General features: G+C 37.1%; 1 protein-coding gene across 2 annotated transcripts; it reads right to left on the reverse strand.

Moving 5' to 3' along the window:
* Positions 1 to 1,782: 1,782 nt before the first annotated feature.
* Positions 1,783 to 19,670, reverse strand: LOC142920519 (putative RNA-binding protein 46). Of its 2 annotated transcripts, none has more exons than XM_076062801.1 (2): positions 19,423 to 19,670; positions 1,783 to 3,294 (listed from the first exon to the last, which is right to left on the reverse strand). In XM_076062801.1, exon 2 carries the CDS (start codon positions 3,142 to 3,144, stop codon positions 1,966 to 1,968), a length of 1,179 nt encoding a protein of 392 aa, XP_075918916.1. In that variant the 5' UTR covers positions 3,145 to 3,294; positions 19,423 to 19,670; the 3' UTR covers positions 1,783 to 1,965. The 2 variants fall into 2 exon arrangements, with proteins under 2 accessions (XP_075918916.1, XP_075918915.1); XM_076062800.1 differs by lacking the exon at positions 19,423 to 19,670 and adding an exon at positions 19,132 to 19,392.
* Between the last annotated feature and the right edge of the window lie 6,296 nt (positions 19,671 to 25,966).

Genomic DNA, 25,966 nt, shown 5'->3' on the forward strand with positions numbered 1-25,966 from the left:
CTGACAGTCGAGTACGGAAAATCGTGATGTGCACCGATTCTGTTTATGTGCGACACAACTTCACGCCACATGGTCCCACGGGGAAAGACGGTGGCATAAGTAAATACACAAACGAACCAGTAAACCATTGGTGATTGATCAAAGCTATGAAGGCGATGATCCAGAAAAATTATATTATGATGCTGTGGTAAAAGGTAATAAGTTACTCTAAAGTACATGGCCATGGAAACGTTGGTAATGATTAGGAAAAAGTCTGAAATATGCTGACGTGTAAATCAGCAAATCAAATTAAATCCACAGAGGAGGGAAAGAAGGATCCCAAGCATGCGACACTCAGAACCAAAAGTGGCAGAGACCCGGCCGAGAGAGTGGAGAGAGAGAGAGAGGAAGAGACTTTTCAGGACTTTATTTCCACTAAAAAAGTAACAAAAAAACATTACAGCAAAAAAACACCAAAATTGAAAATCAATAAAACATCAAACTCTTAACGGCGGTATGTGCATGAAATACAAATGGCACCGGGATAGAGGCTGTGGAAACGAGGTGGTGCACGGATATCTCCATGTGCAGCAAAGTTGTTCAAGGGTTTTTCAATTTTATAAAGATTCAAATGTTTTGACATCAGAATGCGATGTGAACAATATATATTTTTCTCCCCTACATTTTCAAAACGAAATGGCGTTGACATGTCAAACACCTGAATTCGTTTTTTCAAGGATTCTGTTGTCGTAGCTACGTATGCAGTCTGCAAGTTTTTTTATGTGGGCACGTGCAAATATTGTCTGGGTACATGAAAATATTCCTTTGAAAATGTGTCCTAGACTATATATATTTGTAAGTTAATAAAAGTAGAATTGAAACATTAGCACAATGTAGATTTGTATATTGTAGGGTAGAAATATATTTATCATAGCGATGATCTAACATTGGTTTAATACAATTTATATTTTTACTTAGAATACTTTAGCCATGCAATAGACTAAATATAATGCTTGTGTTTTAAAAGAAAAAAATATATTTACTAGGATTAAAGTTGCGCGGAAGATTTTATAAAATCTGAGGCTTGGAGAATTGCATGCTGGGAATTAAATTGAGACAGAAAGGGGTTAATGCATGGCTTGCAGAGCAGTCGCACGTTACAGAGATCATTGACAAAACAGAATGCGATGTGAACAATATATATTTTTCTCTGCTACATTTTCAAAACGAAATGGCGTTGACATGTCAAACACCTGAATGAGTTTTTTATCTTCAAGGATTCTGTTGTCGGTTTTCATTAAAGTGCAATGACAGGGTGACACCTGCTGACATCACAGGGTGACACCTGCTGACTTGACAGGGTGACACCTGCTGACATCACAGGGTAACACCTGCTGACATGACAGGGTGACACCTGCTGACATCACAGGGTGACACCTGCTGACATGACAGGGTGACACCTGCTGACATCACAGGGTGACACCTGCTGACATCATAGGGTGACACCTGCTGACATCACAGGGTAACACCTGCTGACATCACAGGGTGACACCTGCTGACATCACAGGGTGACACCTGCTGACATGACAGGGTGACACCTGCTGACATCACAGGGTGACACCTGCTGACATGACAGGGTGACACCTGCTGACATCACAGGGTGACACCTGCTGACATCACAGGGTGACACCTGCTGACATGACAGGGTGACACCTGCTGACATCACAGGGTGACACCTGCTGACATCACAGGGTGACACCTGCTGACATCACAGGGTGACACCTGCTGACATGACAGGGTGACACCTGCTGACATGACAGGGTGACACCTGCTGGCCTGGCAAGGGCTTCAAAGGTACGGCCACAGAGGTAACAACCAATCAGGGAAGGAGGCGCATCTGGGGCAAAGGCAACAGGTGGGGCTAGCCGAGTTACTCCGGTAACCTGCTCGAAAGGTTCCACGAGAGGGCGTGGCCGGAGGCGGGGCCTAGCCACGCCTCTGGCCACGCCCTCTCGTGTAACCTGCTCCAAGGTTCCACGAGAGGGCGTGGCCGGAGGCGGGGCCTAGCCACGCCTCTGGCCATGCCCTCTCGTGTAACCTGCTCCAAGGTTTCGCATTGCTGAGGATGTTGTAGGCGAGCTGACACGCCACCTCCCGTGCTCCCTCGTCGCTGGAGCTCAGAAATGCGGGGAAGATGCCGGCGCCTTCTCCCTTCCCGAGAATCGACACCTTATAGAGGAGGCCCGCGGGCATCCCGGGCCCCGAGTAAGCGTGCAGCTCGAATATTGGGTAGCTGATGCCGGCGGTCCGGCACAGCATCCGCAGCCGCCCCGCCCACGACAGCACGGCCGCCTCCGGCACCGCCTCGAGAGCCACGGGCATGGGCCGCAGGTGGCGAGGTACCCACCACAGGCACGTGCGTGCCCCCCAGCCCTCAAACAGGCTGTGTGCGGCTTTGCCGGTGCCCGTGCACTCCGGCTGCCGCAGGTCTGGCACCGCCGCCTCCATCTCCTCGTCTTCCGTTGCCGCGGCCGCAGCCACCGTGTCCCACTCCGGGATGGCCCAGCCCACCTTGATGGTCCGGCCCCATGGCCGGAAGTTGATTCGAAGGAGCTTCTTCCTGGCCATGGCGGCCGCGCGATGGCTCCCGTACTCGATGAACGCGTAGCCTCGGTTGAGGGTTTTGTCCCGGCGACAGACGCTCATCTTGACGTCCACCACGCCCTCTGTGGCACCGCTCATCGCCATCATCACCTCCGCTCGCTTCTTGTCCTCTGGCAGCCCCCCAATGAAGAGGCGGCGATTGTCCACGCTGAAGCAGACTCCAATGCGGCGTCCGGGACGGATCTCGAATTTGTCGAGTTTCTTGACGGCATCCGTGGCTTGGGCGAGCGTCACGTAGGTAGCGAACGCATAGCCGCGGGTCTCTCCGCTATGCTCCATCATGAGGCGGAGCTGGTAGAGCTTCCCCACCGTCTCCAGCACGGGCACCAGCTCGTCCTCGTAGAGGTCGCGCGGGATCCTCACCAGAAACACCTCGCAGCCACGGGCGGGAGGGGGCCCCTGCCAGTCGGGCGGCGGTCCGAACTTCCTCTGTCCGTTCTCCTGGACGATGTTGTACCCCGTGCTCAACATGAGGTCCAGCAAGACCTTCATACAGGCCATGCCGAGCACCGGTGGTTTGGCTACTACGGTGGTGCTGGGGCAGCGGCGGAGCCCTTGACACTCCGCGCGGTCGCCTCGTGAAGACAAAGCCACGGGGGGAATCAACTCCTGAAGAGCCAAATCCCCGGCAGGAACTCGCTCGGCCCAAACCTACAGGCCAGCAGTGAAGAGAGAAAGAGAGAGAAAATGGAGACAGATGGAGAAAGAGAGACGCGTTTGTTCGGTCCATGGGCCTAAATGTGACATTAGCGTAGCCTGTGCAGTATGAATACAGCGCTTTTGTCAATCCACTGCTGGATGAAGCCCTCCCCCACATTGCGCAGAGGAAACAAGAAACACAAACTCACACGGTTCCCGGCATGCGTTTGTTTGTCCTCGGAAATGTTCACCGAGCGATGATTTTGTGTTTCGAGCAGCGCTCACGAGGCGGCGTTTGACTTCGCGCGGTGAACTTCGCCCGTGATGACGTCACTGGGTACGACAGGAGAGGTCGGCGCTGATTTTTAGCGCCGTTTTTTTCTCCCCATCCAATAGTCCATGAGACGCTTCAAAATGAGACCGTTTTGCCGGTATCAAAGTATGACAAAATAAGAATAGATTTGATCCTTTTTTGGCAATAAAACGGGTGTTTACATGTTCAAACACCAAACAGAAACCTTTTTCAATGAATCTTAAGATCTGTTTTATTGCCAGAAAGGATACAACCTATTCTTATTTTTTCATAGCCCATGAGATGTCTCCTTTGTCGGTACCACGTGAGGTGGCCTAAATTGAGCAGTTTCAATTTCTCTACGTGGCCAGTGATAAACAAATGCAATGAGTGAGACTATCAAGTAATTTACTTTCATTTTCCATCCAAATAAATGGGTACGACTTAAGTTTTGCTACCTTAGGTGGTACCGAGTTCTGCTCTGGACCATGAGTGGGCCGTTTAATCAATGTTGGCCAGTTTTCAACATTGTTAGGTCCCTAATAGCAACAGAGCTGTTGTGCTACAATTGTGTTCATATTGGATCATCTTTACAACAGAACAGACATGCAGACAGAGCTAATGCTTAATGCTTTCAACCCTCATTGTTGAAATGTGAGTTTACTTGCAAATGGATTCACAGTTCTAGATTTAAAGCTTTCGTGACTGCTAGGATCCATAATCTTTGGTTCTATTGGGTAAAGTCACGTAGGTAAAAAAATAAAATAACAAAAATCACGACGTTTCGGCCACAACACAAGCGGCCTTCATCAGGTGAAGGGACGAGACTGTCTGGAGGACAGCGCTGGATTGAAAAAAGCCACGCTCAGATCACGACCTTTAAGCTGTGTGAGAAGAAACAAAGCGCCTTGACAAAGGAATCTGCATATAATTTAGCATTGAAATGGCTCATTGAAATAGCTAAGTTAAAGTATACACATCCGCTGAGACACCCCTTGACAAAGGAATTAGCATAGAATTTAGCATTGAAATAGATGAGTGATTAGCTTGTAACTGGTCACAGAAATAGCTATGTTAAAGTCAGAGCAAATACATTCACCGAGGCACCTAGTACAAATCAAACAGGAGAATTTAGCGAAACACAACCACGCTCAGACCGCGGGCCTTTAAACTGTGTGCGAGCAAACAAGGTGTCCTGACAAAGAAATTAGCATAAAAAATAGCATTTGATTGGCCGATTTCAGAAAAGAGGTGGTGTACGTGCCGGTGGACTTGCCGTTTGGCGCGGGGGGGGGGGGGGGGGGGGAGTTTACCTATTGATGGTGTGAAAAGGGAATTTATAAGAGCTGCGAAAGTTTGGGGTACCACTACTTGAAAAATATACTGTACCATTGAAATTAGTTTAATGTTTAGTTCGATTTAGAACATCTTTCCAATGGTTGCTTAATTTGAAACCATCTTCTCGGTTGAAATTGTGTCTGTTTTTGTAGATCTGAATTGCATCGTGAACAAATCTCTGATAAAAACCCATGGGTTTGCAAAGAACCTTGGTATCGGAGAAAATTATATCGTGATCACCCACAGCGTTGTAACAGTGATCAGCCACGGCAGAAGAATTCGTTTTGCCGTATTTCAAATCTGATTTGTGCTCGGGAATTCGGTCAGAAACATGTCGCTTTGTCTCCCCGATATAGCAATCACCGCAGGTACAACTCAATTTGTAAACCCCGGGGTACTGTAAGTCAGGAATGACATCCTTCATTTTGTGTACTGTATTGAACCGGACCTGGATCTTGTGTTTGTTTAGAATTTTGGAAATCTTTTTAGTAACGCCTGCTATATATGGTAGTGTGATGGTTTTGACCAGAGTATCAAGTGGTTGTTTCTGTATGGAGGGAGAAACAGCTTGGCGGATGGTACGGTCAGAGTAACCATTCCTTTTGAGGGCCAGGTGTACATGTTTTAATTCACTGGTCAGGTGGTGTTGGTCCGAAATGCAATGAGGCCTATGGTATAAAGTTTTGATGAGAGAATTCTTTTGGGCTGGGTGGTGGTGGGAATCAGGTTTCAAGTAGGAATCTGTGTGGGTGGGTTTCCTGTAGACAGAATGCCCCAATGAGCCATCAGGTCTCCTCTCAAACAGAACATCACTCAGCTATTTCAATGCTAAATTCTATGCTAATTCCTTTGTCAAGGGGTGCCTCTGCAGATGTGTATACTTTAACTTAGCTATTTCAATGAGCCATTTCAATGCTAAATTATATGCTAATTCCTTTATCAAGGCGCGTGGTCTTTTTCTTCTCACACAGCTTAAAGGTCGTGATCTAAGCGTGGCTTCTTCCACTCCAGCGCTGTCCTCCAGACAGTCTCGTCCCTTCACCTGATGAAGGCTGCTTGTGTTGTGGCCGAAACGTCGTGATTTTTTGTTATTTTATTTTCACCTACGTGACTTTACCCAAAAGAACCAAAGAGTATAGATACTGGAGCTATATTCACTTCTTACATCTAGATTGAAAACTTAACTTGGTTAGAAGTGCTCTGTGTGTGTGTTAGTTAGTTAGTTGTTATCATCCTTGCCCCAACCCGCACTTCCGGTTAACATGGTTGGCTACGTATTGTGCGAAAGAAGTTCGCCCATACACACAAAACAAATACGACTGCGTTCACAAGTACACAGTGACGGGAAACAATAAAGTAATAAAATATATAATGTTTTATATATTTGTATGATTTTATTGTTTCCCTTTAACGTGACTTTACGGAGAGAGCTAATAATATGAATTACTGCTCACGAAAGCTTTAAATAAAAAATAAGTACACAGTGCTTCTTCCATTTGCTGGAAGATTAGCAGGACAGGATTTCTGGGCTATTTGACCAATGTTAATATGTAACTCAGTATTGGTAAACAATGTTAATATATAACTCAGTATTGGTAAACAATGTTAATAGATAACTCAGTAGTGGTAAACAATGTTAATATATAACTCAGTATTGGTAAACAATGTTAATATATAACTCAGTATTGGTAAACAATGTTAATATATAACTCAGTATTGGTAAACAATGATAATATATAACTCAGTATTGGTAAACAATGTTAATAAATAACTCAGTATTGGTAAACGATGATAATATATAACTCAGTATTGGTAAACAATGTTAATAGATAACTCAGAATTGGTAAACAATGTTAATATATAACTCAGTATTGGTAAACAATGTTAATATATAACTCAGTATTGGTAAACAATGTTAATATATAACTCAGTATTGGTAAACAATGTTAATATATAACTCAGTATTGGTAAACAATGTTAATATATAACTCAGTATTGGTAAACAATCAATGTTAATAGATAACTCAGTATTGGTAAACAATCTTAATAGATAACTCAGTATTGGTAAACAATGTTAATATATAACTTAGTATTGGTAAACAATGTTAATAGATAACTCAGTATTGGTAAACAATCTTAATAGATAACTCAGTATTGGTAAACAATGTTAATATATAACTCAGCATTGGTAAACAATGTTAATATATAACTCAGCATTGGTAAAACAATGTTAATAGATAACTCAGTATTGGTAAACAATGTTAATATATAACTCAGTATTGGTAAACAATGTTAATATATAACTCAGTATTGGTAAACCATGTTAATAGATAACTCAGTATTGGTAAACAATGTTAATATATAACTCAGTATTGGTAAACAATGTTAATATATATCTCAGTATTGGTAAAAAATGTTAATAAATAACTCAGTATTGGTAAACAATGTTAATAGATAACTCAGTAGTGGTAAACAATGTTAATATATAACTCAGTATTGGTAAACAATGTTAATATATAACTCAGTATTGGTAAACAATGTTAATAGATAACTCAGTATTGGTAAACAATGTTAATAGATAACTCAGTAGTGGTAAACAATGTTAATATATAACTCAGTATTGGTAAACAATGTTAATATATAACTTCGTATTGGTAAACAATGTTAAAAGATAACTCAGTATTGGTAAACAATGTTAATAGATCAATCAGTATTTGTAAACAATGTTATATATAACTCAGTATTGGTAATCAATGTTATACATAACTCAGTATTGGTAAACAATGTTAATAAATAACTCAGTATTGGTAAACGATGTTAATATATAACTCAGTATTGGTAAACAATGTTAATAGATAACTCAGTATTGGTAAACAATGTTAATATATAACTCAGTATTGGTAAACAATGTTAATATATAACTCAGTATTGGTAAACAATGTTAATATATAACTCAGTATTGGTAAACAATGTTAATAGATAACTCAGTATTGGTAAACAATGTTAATAGATAACTCAGTAGTGGTAAACAATGTTAATATATAACTCAGTATTGGTAAACAATGTTAATATATAACTTAGTATTGGTAAACAATGTTAATAGATAACTCAGTATTGGTAAACAATGTTAATAGATAACTCAGTATTGGTAAACAATGTTAATATATAACTCAGCATTGGTAAACAATGTTAATAGATAACTCAGTATTGGTAAACAATGTTAATAGATAACTCAGTATTGGTAAACAATGTTAATAGATAACTCAGTATTGGTAAACAATGTTAATATATAACTCAGTATTGGTAAACAATGTTAATATATAACTCAGAATTGGTAAACAATGTTAATATATAACTCAGCATTGGTAAACAATGTTAATATATAACTCAGTAGTGGTAAACAATGTTAATATATAACTCAGTATTGGTAAACAATGTTAATATATAACTCAGTATTGGTAAACAATGTTAATATATAACTCAGTATTGGTAAACAATGTTAATAGATAACTCAGTATTGGTAAACAATGTTAATAGATAACTCAGTAGTGGTAAACAATGTTAATATATAACTCAGTATTGGTAAACAATGTTAATATATAACTTCGTATTGGTAAACAATGTTAAAAGATAACTCAGTATTGGTAAACAATGTTAATAGATAAATCAGTATTTGTAAACAATGTTATATATAACTCAGTATTGGTAATCAATGTTATACATAACTCAGTATTGGTAAACAATGTTAATAAATAACTCAGTATTGGTAAACAATGTTAATATATAACTCAGCATTGGTAAACAATGTTAATATATAACTCAGCATTGGTAAAACAATGTTAATAGATAACTCAGTATTGGTAAACAATGTTAATATATAACTCAGTATTGGTAAACAATGTTAATATATAACTCAGTATTGGTAAACCATGTTAATAGATAACTCAGTATTGGTAAACAATGTTAATATATAACTCAGTATTGGTAAACAATGGTAATATATAACTCAGTATTGGTAAAAAATGTTAATAGATAACTCAGTATTGGTAAACAATGTTAATAGATAACTCAGTAGTGGTAAACAATGTTAATAGATAACTCAGTATTGGTAAACAATGTTAATAGATAACTCAGTATTGGTAAACAATGTTAATAGATAACTCAGTAGTGGTAAACAATGTTAATATATAACTCAGTATTGGTAAACAATGTTAATATATAACTTCGTATTGGTAAACAATGTTAAAAGATAACTCAGTATTGGTAAACAATGTTAATAGATAAATCAGATTTTGTAAACAATGTTATATATAACTCAGTATTGGTAATCAATGTTATACATAACTCAGTATTGGTAAACAATGTTAATAAATAACTCAGTATTGGTAAACGATGTTAATATATAACTTAGTATTGGTAAACAATGTTAATAGATAACTCAGTATTGGTAAACAATGTTAATATATAACTCAGTATTGGTAAACAATGTTAATATATAACTCAGTATTGGTAAACAATGTTAATATATAACTCAGTATTGGTAAACAATGTTAATAGATAACTCAGTATTGGTAAACAATGTTAATAGATAACTCAGTAGTGGTAAACAATGTTAATATATAACTCAGTATTGGTAAACAATGTTAATATATAACTTAGTATTGGTAAACAATGTTAATAGATAACTCAGTATTGGTAAACAATGTTAATAGATAACTCAGTATTGGTAAACAATGTTAATATATAACTCAGCATTGGTAAACAATGTTAATAGATAACTCAGTATTGGTAAACAATGTTAATAGATAACTCAGTATTGGTAAACAATGTTAATAGATAACTCAGTATTGGTAAACAATGTTAATATATAACTCAGTATTGGTAAACAATGTTAATATATAACTCAGCATTGGTAAACAATGTTAATATATAACTCAGCATTGGTAAACAATGTTAATATATAACTAAGCATTGGTAAACAATGTTAATATATAACTCAGTATTGGTAAACAATGTTAATAGATAACTCAGTATTGGTAAACAATGTTAATAGATAACTCAGTATTGGTAAACAATGTTAATAGATAACTCAGTATTGGTAAACAATGTTAATATATAACTCAGTATTGGTAAAGAATGTTAATATATAACTCAGCATTGGTAAACAATGTTAATACATAACTCAGCATTGGTAAACAATGTTAATATATAACTCAGTATTGGTAAACAATGTTAATAGATAATTCAGTATTGGTAAACAATGTTAATATATAACTCAGTATTGGTAAACAATGTTAATATATAACTCAGTATTGGTAAACAATGTTAATATATATCTCAGTATTGGTAAAAAATGTTAATAGATAACTCAGTATTGGTAAACAATGTTAATAGATAACTCAGTAGTGGTAAACAATGTTAATATATAACTCAGTATTGGTAAACAATGTTAATATATAACTCAGTATTGGTAAACAATGTTAATATATAACTCAGTATTGGTAAACAATGTTAATAGATAACTCAGTATTGGTAAACAATGTTAATAGATAACTCAGTAGTGGTAAACAATGTTAATATATAACTCAGTATTGGTAAACAATGTTAATATATAACTTCGTATTGGTAAACAATGTTAAAAGATAACTCAGTATTGGTAAACAATGTTAATAGATAAATCAGTATTTGTAAACAATGTTATATATAACTCAGTATTGGTAATCAATGTTATACATAACTCAGTATTGGTAAACAATGTTAATAAATAACTCAGTATTGGTAAACGATGTTAATATATAACTCAGTATTGGTAAACAATGTTAATAGATAACTCAGTATTGGTAAACAATGTTAATATATAACTCAGTATTGGTAAACAATGTTAATATATAACTCAGTATTGGTAAACAATGTTAATATATAACTCAGTATTGGTAAACAATGTTAATAGATAACTCAGTATTGGTAAACAATGTTAATAGATAACTCAGTAGTGGTAAACAATGTTAATATATAACTCAGTATTGGTAAACAATGTTAATATATAACTTAGTATTGGTAAACAATGTTAATAGATAACTCAGTATTGGTAAACAATGTTAATAGATAACTCAGTATTGGTAAACAATGTTAATATATAACTCAGCATTGGTAAACAATGTTAATAGATAACTCAGTATTGGTAAACAATGTTAATAGATAACTCAGTATTGGTAAACAATGTTAATAGATAACTCAGTATTGGTAAACAATGTTAATATATAACTCAGTATTGGTAAACAATGTTAATATATAACTCAGCATTGGTAAACAATGTTAATATATAACTCAGCATTGGTAAACAATGTTAATATATAACTCAGTAGTGGTAAACAATGTTAATATATAACTCAGTATTGGTAAACAATGTTAATATATAACTCAGTATTGGTAAACAATGTTAATATATAACTCAGTATTGGTAAACAATGTTAATAGATAACTCAGTATTGGTAAACAATGTTAATAGATAACTCAGTAGTGGTAAACAATGTTAATATATAACTCAGTATTGGTAAACAATGTTAATATATAACTTCGTATTGGTAAACAATGTTAAAAGATAACTCAGTATTGGTAAACAATGTTAATAGATAAATCAGTATTTGTAAACAATGTTATATATAACTCAGTATTGGTAATCAATGTTATACATAACTCAGTATTGGTAAACAATGTTAATAAATAACTCAGTATTGGTAAACAATGTTAATATATAACTCAGCATTGGTAAACAATGTTAATATATAACTCAGCATTGGTAAAACAATGTTAATAGATAACTCAGTATTGGTAAACAATGTTAATATATAACTCAGTATTGGTAAACAATGTTAATATATAACTCAGTATTGGTAAACCATGTTAATAGATAACTCAGTATTGGTAAACAATGTTAATATATAACTCAGTATTGGTAAACAATGGTAATATATAACTCAGTATTGGTAAAAAATGTTAATAGATAACTCAGTATTGGTAAACAATGTTAATAGATAACTCAGTAGTGGTAAACAATGTTAATAGATAACTCAGTATTGGTAAACAATGTTAATAGATAACTCAGTATTGGTAAACAATGTTAATAGATAACTCAGTAGTGGTAAACAATGTTAATATATAACTCAGTATTGGTAAACAATGTTAATATATAACTTCGTATTGGTAAACAATGTTAAAAGATAACTCAGTATTGGTAAACAATGTTAATAGATAAATCAGTATTTGTAAACAATGTTATATATAACTCAGTATTGGTAATCAATGTTAATATATAACTCAGCATTGGTAAACAATGTTAATAGATAACTCAGTATTGGTAAACAATGTTAATAGATACCTCAGTATTGGTAAACAATGTTAATAGATAACTCAGTATTGGTAAACAATGTTAATATATAACTCAGTATTGGTAAACAATGTTAATATATAACTCAGCATTGGTAAACAATGTTAATATATAACTCAGTATTGGTAAACAATGTTAATAGATAACTCAGTATTGGTAAACAATGTTAATAGATAACTCAGTAGTGGTAAACAATGTTAATATATAACTCAGTATTGGTAAACAATGTTAATATATAACTTAGTATTGGTAAACAATGTTAATAGATAACTCAGTATTGGTAAACAATGTTAATAGATAACTCAGTATTGGTAAACAATGTTAATATATAACTCAGCATTGGTAAACAATGTTAATAGATAACTCAGTATTGGTAAACAATGTTAATAGATAACTCAGTATTGGTAAACAATGTTAATAGATAACTCAGTATTGGTAAACAATGTTAATATATAACTCAGTATTGGTAAACAATGTTAATATATAACTCAGCATTGGTAAACAATGTTAATATATAACTCAGCATTGGTAAACAATGTTAATATATAACTAAGCATTGGTAAACAATGTTAATATATAACTCAGTATTGGTAAACAATGTTAATAGATAACTCAGTATTGGTAAACAATGTTAATAGATAACTCAGTATTGGTAAACAATGTTAATAGATAACTCAGTATTGGTAAACAATGTTAATATATAACTCAGTATTGGTAAAGAATGTTAATATATAACTCAGCATTGGTAAACAATGTTAATACATAACTCAGCATTGGTAAACAATGTTAATATATAACTCAGTATTGGTAAACAATGTTAATAGATAATTCAGTATTGGTAAACAATGTTAATATATAACTCAGTATTGGTAAACAATGTTAATATATAACTCAGTATTGGTAAACAATGTTAATATATATCTCAGTATTGGTAAAAAATGTTAATAGATAACTCAGTATTGGTAAACAATGTTAATAGATAACTCAGTAGTGGTAAACAATGTTAATATATAACTCAGTATTGGTAAACAATGTTAATATATAACTCAGTATTGGTAAACAATGTTAATATATAACTCAGTATTGGTAAACAATGTTAATAGATAACTCAGTATTGGTAAACAATGTTAATAGATAACTCAGTAGTGGTAAACAATGTTAATATATAACTCAGTATTGGTAAACAATGTTAATATATAACTTCGTATTGGTAAACAATGTTAAAAGATAACTCAGTATTGGTAAACAATGTTAATAGATAAATCAGTATTTGTAAACAATGTTATATATAACTCAGTATTGGTAATCAATGTTATACATAACTCAGTATTGGTAAACAATGTTAATAAATAACTCAGTATTGGTAAACGATGTTAATATATAACTCAGTATTGGTAAACAATGTTAATAGATAACTCAGTATTGGTAAACAATGTTAATATATAACTCAGTATTGGTAAACAATGTTAATATATAACTCAGTATTGGTAAACAATGTTAATATATAACTCAGCATTGGTAAACAATGTTAATAGATAACTCAGTATTGGTAAACAATGTTAATAGATAACTCAGTAGTGGTAAACAATGTTAATATATAACTCAGTATTGGTAAACAATGTTAATATATAACTTAGTATTGGTAAACAATGTTAATAGATAACTCAGTATTGGTAAACAATGTTAATAGATAACTCAGTATTGGTAAACAATGTTAATATATAACTCAGCATTGGTAAACAATGTTAATAGATAACTCAGTATTGGTAAACAATGTTAATAGATAACTCAGTATTGGTAAACAATGTTAATAGATAACTCAGTATTGGTAAACAATGTTAATATATAACTCAGTATTGGTAAACAATGTTAATATATAACTCAGCATTGGTAAACAATGTTAATATATAACTCAGCATTGGTAAACAATGTTAATATATAACTCAGTAGTGGTAAACAATGTTAATATATAACTCAGTATTGGTAAACAATGTTAATATATAACTCAGTATTGGTAAACAATGTTAATATATAACTCAGTATTGGTAAACAATGTTAATAGATAACTCAGTATTGGTAAACAATGTTAATAGATAACTCAGTAGTGGTAAACAATGTTAATAGATAACTCAGTATTGGTAAACAATGTTAATATATAACTCAGCATTGGTAAACAATGTTAATAGATAACTCAGTATTGGTAAACAATGTTAATAGATAACTCAGTATTGGTAAACAATGTTAATAGATAACTCAGTATTGGTAAACAATGTTAATATATAACTCAGTATTGGTAAACAATGTTAATATATAACTCAGCATTGGTAAACAATGTTAATATATAACTCAGCATTGGTAAACAATGTTAATATATAACTCAGTAGTGGTAAACAATGTTAATATATAACTCAGTATTGGTAAACAATGTTAATATATAACTCAGTATTGGTAAACAATGTTAATATATAACTCAGTATTGGTAAACAATGTTAATAGATAACTCAGTATTGGTAAACAATGTTAATAGATAACTCAGTAGTGGTAAACAATGTTAATATATAACTCAGTATTGGTAAACAATGTTAATATATAACTTCGTATTGGTAAACAATGTTAAAAGATAACTCAGTATTGGTAAACAATGTTAATAGATAAATCAGTATTTGTAAACAATGTTATATATAACTCAGTATTGGTAATCAATGTTATACATAACTCAGTATTGGTAAACAATGTTAATAAATAACTCAGTATTGGTAAACAATGTTAATATATAACTCAGCATTGGTAAACAATGTTAATATATAACTCAGTATTGGTAAACAATGGTAATATATAACTCAGTATTGGTAAAAAATGTTAATAGATAACTCAGTATTGGTAAACAATGTTAATAGATAACTCAGTAGTGGTAAACAATGTTAATAGATAACTCAGTATTGGTAAACAATGTTAATAGATAACTCAGTATTGGTAAACAATGTTAATAGATAACTCAGTAGTGGTAAACAATGTTAATATATAACTCAGTATTGGTAAACAATGTTAATATATAACTTCGTATTGGTAAACAATGTTAAAAGATAACTCAGTATTGGTAAACAATGTTAATAGATAAATCAGTATTTGTAAACAATGTTATATATAACTCAGTATTGGTAATCAATGTTATACATAACTCAGTATTGGTAAACAATGTTAATAAATAACTCAGTATTGGTAAACGATGTTAATATATAACTTAGTATTGGTAAACAATGTTAATAGATAACTCAGTATTGGTAAACAATGTTAATATATAACTCAGTATTGGTAAACAATGTTAATATATAACTCAGTATTGGTAAACAATGTTAATATATAACTCAGTATTGGTAAACAATGTTAATAGATAACTCAGTATTGGTAAACAATGTTAATAGATAACTCAGTAGTGGTAAACAATGTTAATATATAACTCAGTATTGGTAAACAATGTTAATATATAACTTAGTATTGGTAAACAATGTTAATAGATAACTCAGTATTGGTAAACAATGTTAATAGATAACTCAGTATTGGTAAACAATGTTAATATATAACTCAGCATTGGTAAACAATGTTAATAGATAACTCAGTATTGGTAAACAATGTTAATAGATAACTCAGTATTGGTAAACAATGTTAATAGATAACTCAGTATTGGTAAACAATGTTAATATATAACTCAGTATTGGTAAACAATGTTAATATATAACTCAGCATTGGTAAACAATGTTAATATATAACTCAGCATTGGTAAACAATGTTAATATATAACTAAGCATTGGTAAACAATGTTAATATATAACTCAGTATTGGTAAACAATGTTAATAGATAACTCAGTATTGGTAAACAATGTTAATAGATAACTCAGTATTGGTAAACAATGTTAATATATAACTCAGTATTGGTAAAGAATGTTAATATATAACTCAGCATTGGTAAACAATGTTAATACATAACTCAGCATTGGTAAACAATGTTAATATATAACTCAGTATTGGTAAACAATGTTAATAGATAATTCAGTATTGGTAAACAATGTTAATATATAACTCAGTATTGGTAAACAATGTTAATATATAACTCAGTATTGGTAAACAATGTTAATATATAACTCAGTATTGGTAAACAATGTTAATATATAACTCAGTATTGGTAAATAATGTTAATAGATAACTCAGTATTGGTAAACAATGTTAATAGATAACTCAGTATTGGTAAACAATGTTAATAGATAACTCAGTATTGGTAAACAATGTTAATATATAACTCAGTATTGGTAAAGAATGTTAATATATAACTCAGCATTGGTAAACAATGTTAATACATAACTCAGCATTGGTAAACAATGTTAATATATAACTCAGTATTGGTAAACAATGTTAATAGATAATTCAGTATTGGTAAACAATGTTAATATATAACTCAGTATTGGTAAACAATGTTAATATATAACTCAGTATTGGTAAACAATGTTAATATATAACTCAGTATTGGTAAACAATGTTAATATATAACTCAGTATTGGTAAATAATGTTAATATTTAACTCAGTATTGGTAAACAATGATAATATATAACTCAGTATTGGTAAACAATGTTAATAGATAACTCAGTATTGGTAAACAATGTTAATATATGACTCAGTATTGGTAAACAATGTTAATATATAACTCAGCATTGGTAAACAATGTTAATATATAACTCAGTATTGGTAAACAATGTTAATAGATAACTCAGTATTGGTAAACAATGTTAATATATAACTCAGTATTGGTAAACAATGTTAATATATACCTCAGTATTGGTAAACAATGATAATATATAACTCAGTATTGGTAAACAATGTTAATATATAACTCAGCATTGGTAAACAATGTTAATATATAACTCAGTATTGGTAAACAAGTAGCCCAGTTCTGTATTATTCTCGTGGCCACAGTATGACATTGAGACGCCTGGTCTACACACACATATATAATCTGCTATTTTTATTCCCCGTTAACTCCACACGTGAACTATTTCTCCACCTTAATGAATGATTTGCAACTCTGCTGTATAAACGGATCTCCACGTGTTGTAGGTGGAGGAGGGTCAGTGGGCTAGGAGCCAGGATTTTGACTTGGGGGGGGGGGGGGTTGCTGACTTCAATATTCTGAGACATCTCAGTGTGTTGACGTTTTACAATGGGCCGCCACAAATGTATAAAACTAATTTTAATTGGATTTGAACGCGGAGTTTATTAATAGGTGACAGCACACGAGGTGACAACACACGTGGTGACATCACACGTGGTGGTGACATCACACGTGGTGGTGACAGCACACGTGGTGGTGACACCACACGTGGTGGTGACATCACACGTGGTGGTGACATCACACGTGGTGGTGACATCACACGTGGTGGTGACAACACACGTGGTGGTGACAACACACGTGGTGGTGACATCACACGTGGTGGTGACAACACACGTGGTGGTGACAACACACGTGGTGGTGACAACACACGTGGTGGTGACAACACACGTGGTGGTGACAACACACGTGGTGACATCACACGTGGTGACATCACACGTGGTGGTGACAACACACGTGGTGGTGACAACACACGTGGTGGTGACAACACACGTGGTGGTGACAACACACGTGGTGACATCACACGTGGTGGTGACAACACACGTGGTGGTGACAACACACGTGGTGGTGACAACACACGTGGTGGTGACATCACACGTGGTGGTGACATCACACGTGGTGGTGACATCACACGTGGTGGTGACAACACACGTGGTGGTGACAACACACGTGGTGGTGACATCACACGTGGTGGTGACAACACCCGTGGTGGTGACATCACACGTGGTGGTGACAACACACGTGGTGGTGACAACACACGTGGTGACATCACACGTGGTGGTGACATCACACGTGGTGGTGACAACACACGTGGTGGTGACAACACACGTGGTGGTGACAACACACGTGGTGGTGACAACACACGTGGTGACATCACACGTGGTGGTGACAACACACGTGGTGGTGACAACACACGTGGTGGTGACAACACACGTGGTGGTGACAACACACGTGGTGGTGACATCACACGTGGTGGTGACATCACACGTGGTGGTGACAACACACGTGGTGGTGACATCACACGTGGTGGTGACATCACACGAGGTGGTGACAGCACACGAGATGATGACAACACACGTGGTGGTGACATCACACGTGGTGGTGACAACACACGTGGTGGTGACATCACACGTGGTGGTGACAACACACGTGGTGGTGACAACACACGTGGTGGTGACATCACACGTGGTGGTGACATCACACGTGGTGGTGACATCACACGTGGTGGTGACATCACACGAGGTGGTGACAACACACGTGGTGGTGACAACACACGTGGTGGTGACATCACACGTGGTGGTGACATCACACGAGGTGGTGACATCACACGAGGTGGTGACATCACACGTGGTGACAACACACGTGGTGGTGACAGCCTGCAGGAAGCACACGAGGTCCCCAACTTACGACGATCCCCGACTTACGACGATCCCCGACTTACGCTATTTCGATCTTACGATAAGACAAAATTGTTAAAATCTTTTAAATTTCGCGCGGCAGGCAAACGCAGCGGCGCGCGAGGTACGAATCTTGGCGAGTACAGTACAACATACGATACGTTACGTTCAATGCATGTTTAAAGTTGTTATAGCAATACAGTATTGTAATAAATACATACGGTATATAGTTTATACAGTACTACTGTAAATTATCTGTTTTTGCTAAATAATCACCATTCTGTAAGACTCCCGGCTAGGCTAAGGACGATATTTCCGAGTTCCGGTGTTGGTCGCTGTAACGCAACTCCGTCGTAAGTCGAGGACTACCCTGGAAACGCCTTACACACAATAACAACAACGTTTTATTATTAAACAACGCCTTATTATTTTAAAGTGCGCTAAAAGGTAAAGAAGAAGAAGTCGAGTGGACAACGGGAAGTGATCACAAGCTTTAAACGCGACGTAAACACAGAGAAGTGAAGATTAATAACAATAACAACAATAATTAAATAGTTTATAACTCACCTCCGTGAGAGAAGGACGTGGCGCCTGCTTCCCCGGCGAGGCGATTCCACACTTTAGGGACCGCGGCGTTTCATTGACCTAGCCAAAAAAAACATTAAATTAAATAATCCGTCCATACAAAAAAAATTGTAATTGCTTTAAAAGAGCCGCTTAATTGATTGATTACTTTATAAATTAATCTTCAACGTGCTACTTTTTTGTGTGTGCGTGTGATGCTGTCCGTAACTCGTTAACACGCACACGGAGCAGGCGCGCCTCAGACACGCGGCGCCTGCTCGTCGCGCGAGACGATTCCGCAGTTTAGGGACCGCGGCGTTTTTCCCACCTGCACAACAAAATTTAAGACGCCGTCCATAAATCTTATTTTTAATTGCTGGAAAGGAGGCAATAAATTGATTAATTAATGCCGATTTTAATACAGGATATGCATCGTCACCGCGTGCAACATGTGTGATTGATTGGACGACAGGAAGTAAACTACATTTTCAAGTTCGGTAAAAGCGTTGAAAAATTTAGAGGGGCAGAAATTACTCCATCGAGAACACAACATTTTAATTCAAACCCAGTAAACATGCAACGTCGAGCCAACGTTGGCATTTAGTTAACATAGGTGTACACACACAGTGTGATTAACATGGTGTACACACACACAGTGTGATTAACATAGGTGTACACACACAGTGTGATTAACATGGTGTACACACACAGTGTGATTAACATGGTGTACACACACAGTGTGATTAACATAGGTGTACACACACACAGTGTGATTAACATAGGTGTACACACACAGTGTGATTAACATAGGTGTACACACACAGTGTGATTGACATGGTGTACACACACAGTGTGATTAACATGGTGTACACACACAGTGTGGTTAACATGGTGTACACACACACAGTGTGATTAACATGGTGTACACACACACAGTGTGATTAACATAGGTGTACATACACACTGTGTGATTAACATGGTGTACACACACACAGTGTGTGATTAACATGGTGTTCACACACACACAGTGTGATTAACATGGTGTACACACACAGTGTGATTAACATGTACACACAGTGTGATTAACATGGTGTACACACACAGTGTGATTAACATGGTGTACACACACACAGTGTGATTAACATGGTGTACACACACAGTGTGGTTAACATAGGTGTACACACACAGTGTGATTAACATGGTGTACACACACAGTGTGATTAACATGGTGTACACACACACAGTGTGATTAACATAGGTGTACACACACAGTGTGATTAACATGGTGTACACACACACAGTGTAATTAACATAGGTGTACACACACAGTGTGATTAACATGGGGTGTACACACACACAGTGTGATTAACATAGGTGTACACACACACAGTGTGATTAACATGGGGTGTACACACACACAGTGTGATTAACATAGGTGTACACACACACAGTGTGATTAACATAGGTGTACACACACACAGCGTGGTTAACATAGGTGTACACAGACACACAGTGTTACTATTATGATGGGCTCATCTTGCCTTAGCAGTAGTGTGACATCAGACGCTGAGTTTGTATTGTATTTTTCTCAAGCAGCTTTGAATTAGCCCAGCTAATTGACCCCGCGGTGTGAAAGTGGTAACTCTACATGTGCGGCTTGTCAGAGGCAGTCTTCACTGCAGTGAGCATTGGTGATGATACCACACTGATGAGTCTGATCAATGACTAAATGGGCCTAGAGTTACCCATCTCTGTATTGGTGATGATACCACACTGATGAGTCTGATCAATGACTACATGGGCCTAGAGTTACCCATCTCTGTATTGGTGATGATACCACACTGATGAGTCTGATCAATCACTAAATGGGCCTAGAGTTACCCATCTCTGTATTGGTGATGATACCACACTGATGAGTCTGATCAATGACTAAATGGGCCTAGAGTTATCCATCTCTGTATTGGTGGTGATACCACACTCATGAGTCTGATTAATGACTACATGGGCCTAGAGTTATCCATCTCTGTATTGGTGGTGATACCACACTGATGAGTCTGATCAATGACTAAATGGGCCTAGAGTTACCCATCTCTGTATTGGTGATGATACCACACCGATGAGTCTGATCAATGACTACATGGACCTAGAGTTACCCATCTTTGTATTGGTGATGATACCACACTGATGGAGTCTGATCAATGACTACATGGGCCTAGAGTTACCCATCTCTGTATTGGTGATGATACCACACTGATGAGTCTGATCAATGACATGGGCCTAGAGTTACCCATCTCTGTTTAGTTTAACACATAGGCTTTCGCGACCAAAATTCAGAACATCTTGTGAATGTGATTAAAGATATTAAACTTACTCCGATGTGATTTCTCTGTTCACTAAGGTTCCAGTGGACGAATCGCTTAAATTACTTGATACACTAGTAAAGAATACCGGTTTACCAAAAGATATTCCGAAACTTGCTGGCCATTGTTTAAATAACACTTATTTCTTATGGAGAGGGGATTTCTTTAAACAAAAGGAAGGAGCAGCAATGGGTTCTCCTTTATCCCCTGCTATACCAAATTTGTACATGGAAAACTTTGAAATAAGAGCACTTGCCTCGAGCACATTGAAACCATCCTTTTGGTTTAGATATGTGGATGACACTGGTTGTCTGGCCACATGGTAAAGATACACTTAATGATTTTCTAAATCATCTCAATGCACAAAACCCAGCCATCCAGTTCACCATGGAAATGGAGGTGAATAACACACTCCCATTCCTAGATATTTTGCTTGGACATGGCCTAAACGGTAAAATAACACAGCGTTTACAGAAAGCAAACGCACACTGATACCTATCTGAATGCAGAATCACATCATCATCCAGCTCAGAAATCCTCTCTTATCAAGACGCTCATACATTGGGCTAAAACAGTGTCAGATGGTGAGAGTCTAGTGAGAGAGATTAAACACGTTAAAGACGCACTACGACAGAATGGCTACAATAATGCTCAAATTAACAGAGCACTGAATGCCAAATCACGATCGCAAAGCAATACTGCTGAAAGCGACCAGATTGTTAAAACAATAAAAATTCCATATATCTCAGGAGTAACTGACAAATTAGCCCGTGTTTTGCAAAAGCAAAACATTACAGTAAGATTTGGTACAGTACACAAAATTTAAAAACTAGTATCTTGTACTAAAGACGCATTACCTAAATTATCAACAGAAGGTGTATATCGGATTAATTGTTTATGTGGCAGCTGCTACATTGGACAGACGGGACGTAACATCAGCGTAAGACTAAAATAACATCAGATAAATATTAAATTATCTCAAACACAACTGTCAGCAGTGGCAGAACATGCTTGTCAACAAGGACACTCAATTGATTTTGACAATGTTGCAGTGGTGTGTAAAACGAATTATTACTGGCAAAGACTAATTAGAGAATCCATTGAAATTGAGAGGAACAAGAATAACTTTAATCGCTCTGACAGCTACAGGCTTAGTGCGGCCTGGAAGCGTATTATTAAATAATACACATTACATTTTGATTTAAAGAATTACTAATCTACAACTCATTACTAATCATAACCATTGACTGATTATCAATCGATTATATAATTACAATACCCCCCCTCCGCCTCTAATCACTGCACCTGATATGAGTTAAGTGATGACGTCACCCTGCTGCTCTATATAAAACCGGGAGCAAGCGAGGGCTTTACCATTCTGGCGAATTGCCCGATGATTGCTGGATGTATTTACCAGCGAAACGTCGTACTCAAACTGTAAATGTGGATTCACTCTTCAACACACCGGTGGGCTAAAGTAGTGAACTATTTGTCTTTTTGTCAACGTGACACTTTTTTTGCTGATTGGCCATGTCGGGTGGTGGAGGGTTACGACACATTTATAAATAAACGCGATCTAACCTAAAAACCTTTATTATGAATTACCCATCTCTGTATTGGTGATACCACACTGATGAGTCTGATCAATGACTAAATGGGCCTAGAGTTACCCATCTCTGTATTGGTGATGATACCACACCGATGAGTCTGATCAATGACTACATGGACCTAGAGTTACCCATCTTTGTATTGGTGATGATACCACACTGATGAGTCTGATCAATGACTACATGGGCCTAGAGTTACCCATCTTTGTATTGGTGGTGATACCACACTGATGAGTCTGATCAATGACTAAATGGGCCTAGAGTTACCCATCTCTGTATTGGTGGTGATACCACACTGATGAGTCTGATCAATGACTAGATGGGCCTAGAGTTACCCATCTCTGTATTGGTGCTACCTGACAGCAGTCGGTCAGATTTGCTCTGATTTATTTTGACAGTGACCAAAGGTAAGAGAACCACAATGCACTGCTTAAGAAGAAACCGTTTATTTGCAAGTAAAACATGATTTTACAACCTGCGCTGTTATGATCGGATTTTTTCGTCAATTACAGGTTTAAATACTCTTTGTTGGTGATATTAAAGGAATTACCAACACTGGATCAGGGCCACAAATACGAATATCTTGCCATGACCGTTTGAGCAGGAAGACAGTTTTATCAGTAACATATTTTTTTCTAAATTAATAGTCTAAAACAATTAATGATTCCCTTGTCTCACATGCAAGAGATAATTCTGAATATAAATGCTGTCACCCAGTCACACACAGGATTAAATGTGCCCATTTAAAGTGTACATAATTATCCACAATGAAATTACAGCAATACACCTGTCCGTAGCAGCATCTTTCACATGTTGATGCAGAAAACTTCGAAACCGACTTTGCCATCCCTATAATTACACGTAATTTCATTAATACACGTTCTTTCTGAGAGGTGCATAAGTGATAAGGTCGCAATATATAAAAACAAGTAGCAGACACAGTTCGCACTGTTTAATGGAAGTGTCTGGGTGGCTTTGGGCTAACACTATGCCCCGAAACAGAGACATGAGATTGGTACAAATTCCACGCATGGTTATTTTTTATTTTAATGGCTAAACAGATGGCACATTATGTTCAGTGTATTTGGTAATGTTGTTCAGTGTAGCGCAGTGATAAAAGTGTCCAACCTATAACCAGATAGTCGCCAGTTCAATTCCCACACAAGAGGTAGATTCTGCAATTATTCCAGTTTAACACGGAAGCTTTCGCGACCAATTATTCCGCCGGGATTGACGCAGTAAGTGCCGCTTTGTGGAACGGCAACGATCGCTTCGCAGACATGTCCTTAAAAAATACCTTCATTGGCTGAGAAACTCCCGTGAAAATAAGCATCAACCAATGCTCACTTAGGCTTGATGACATTTTCTTACTATGTCTCTTTGGCCATTTGAATTCATGGCCAAACATAAAATGGCCAGAGTGGAGCCGGGCCCGAACAGCGTGGCTTTTAACTGCAGGCCGACCCACTATTTGTCGGCGTTCGGCTGGCCTCTTGACCAGCCGAAGTCGGTTTGCGATGTCGCGGGATTGTGTGCGGCACGACGCCTCATTAATTTAAATTTGCAATCGTCGCGAAGATTCTGTGACGCTTTCGTTGCCGGTAATCTACAGCTCACTCCAGCGCTGTCCTCCAGACAGTCTCGTCCCTTCACCTGATGAAGGCCGCTTGTGTTGTGGCCGAAACGTCGTGATTTTTGTTATTTTATTTTTTACCTACGTGACTTTACCCAATAGAACCAAAGAGTATGGATCTACAGCCTCCTTGAACACCCCCCACCCCCCCAGCTTGCCGACCAAAGCTCTGACGAGCTGAGCTTTGACCGACAACTCGCTCCGTGTTCTGCATTCCTGAAATCGGTGCCCTGCCGAAAACGCAACAGCAATCGCCGTACAGCCTGCCGATCTATCTGTTGTGCGGCTCGATGGCCAGGTTCCTGCTGACACGCGGCTTGCGCGGCCAAAACGTGGTCATCCCAAATGTTGCTGAACGGCGGCGGCAGCGGCGGCGACGACGACTCCATCTCCTGACCCACCTCCACAGGTGGCGTCTGCACCGACTTGGGCACCAGATGCTGCTCCTCCTGCTGCTGTTGTTGCTGCTGCTGCTGTGGCTGCTGCTGCTGTGGCTGCTGCTGTTGCTGCTGCTGTTGTTGTTGTTGCTGTGGCTGCTGCTGCAGCTACTGTGGCTGTTGCTGTGGCTGCTGCTGTGGCTGCTGCTGCTCCTCCTGCTGCTATTGCTCCTGCTGCTGTTGTTGTTGTGGCTGCTGCTGCTGCTGTGGTTTCTGTTGCTGCTGCAGTTGCTGCTGCTGCATCATTTGTTGCTGTTGTTGCTGCTGCTGTGGCTGCTGCTGTGGCTGCTGCTGTTGCTGCTGTTGCTGCTGCTGCTGTTGTTGCTGCTGTTGCTGCTGCTGTTGCTGCTGCTGTTGCTGCTGCTGCTGTGGCTGCTGCTGTTGTTGTGGCTGCTGCTGCTGCTGTGGCTGCTGCTGTTGCTGCTGCTGCTGTAGTGGCTGTGGCTGCTGCTGCTGCTGTAGAGTTGACTGGTGAAGAGGCACACGTGGTATGGCTGAGGCTGAGTGGGA

Source organism: Petromyzon marinus, unplaced genomic scaffold (assembly GCF_048934315.1).
Source record: "Petromyzon marinus isolate PM22_M1 ecotype Great Lakes invasive population unplaced genomic scaffold, UKy_Petmar_22M1.pri1.0 PM_G_Scaffold_72, whole genome shotgun sequence".
Taxonomy (NCBI): Eukaryota; Metazoa; Chordata; class Hyperoartia; order Petromyzontiformes; family Petromyzontidae; genus Petromyzon; species Petromyzon marinus.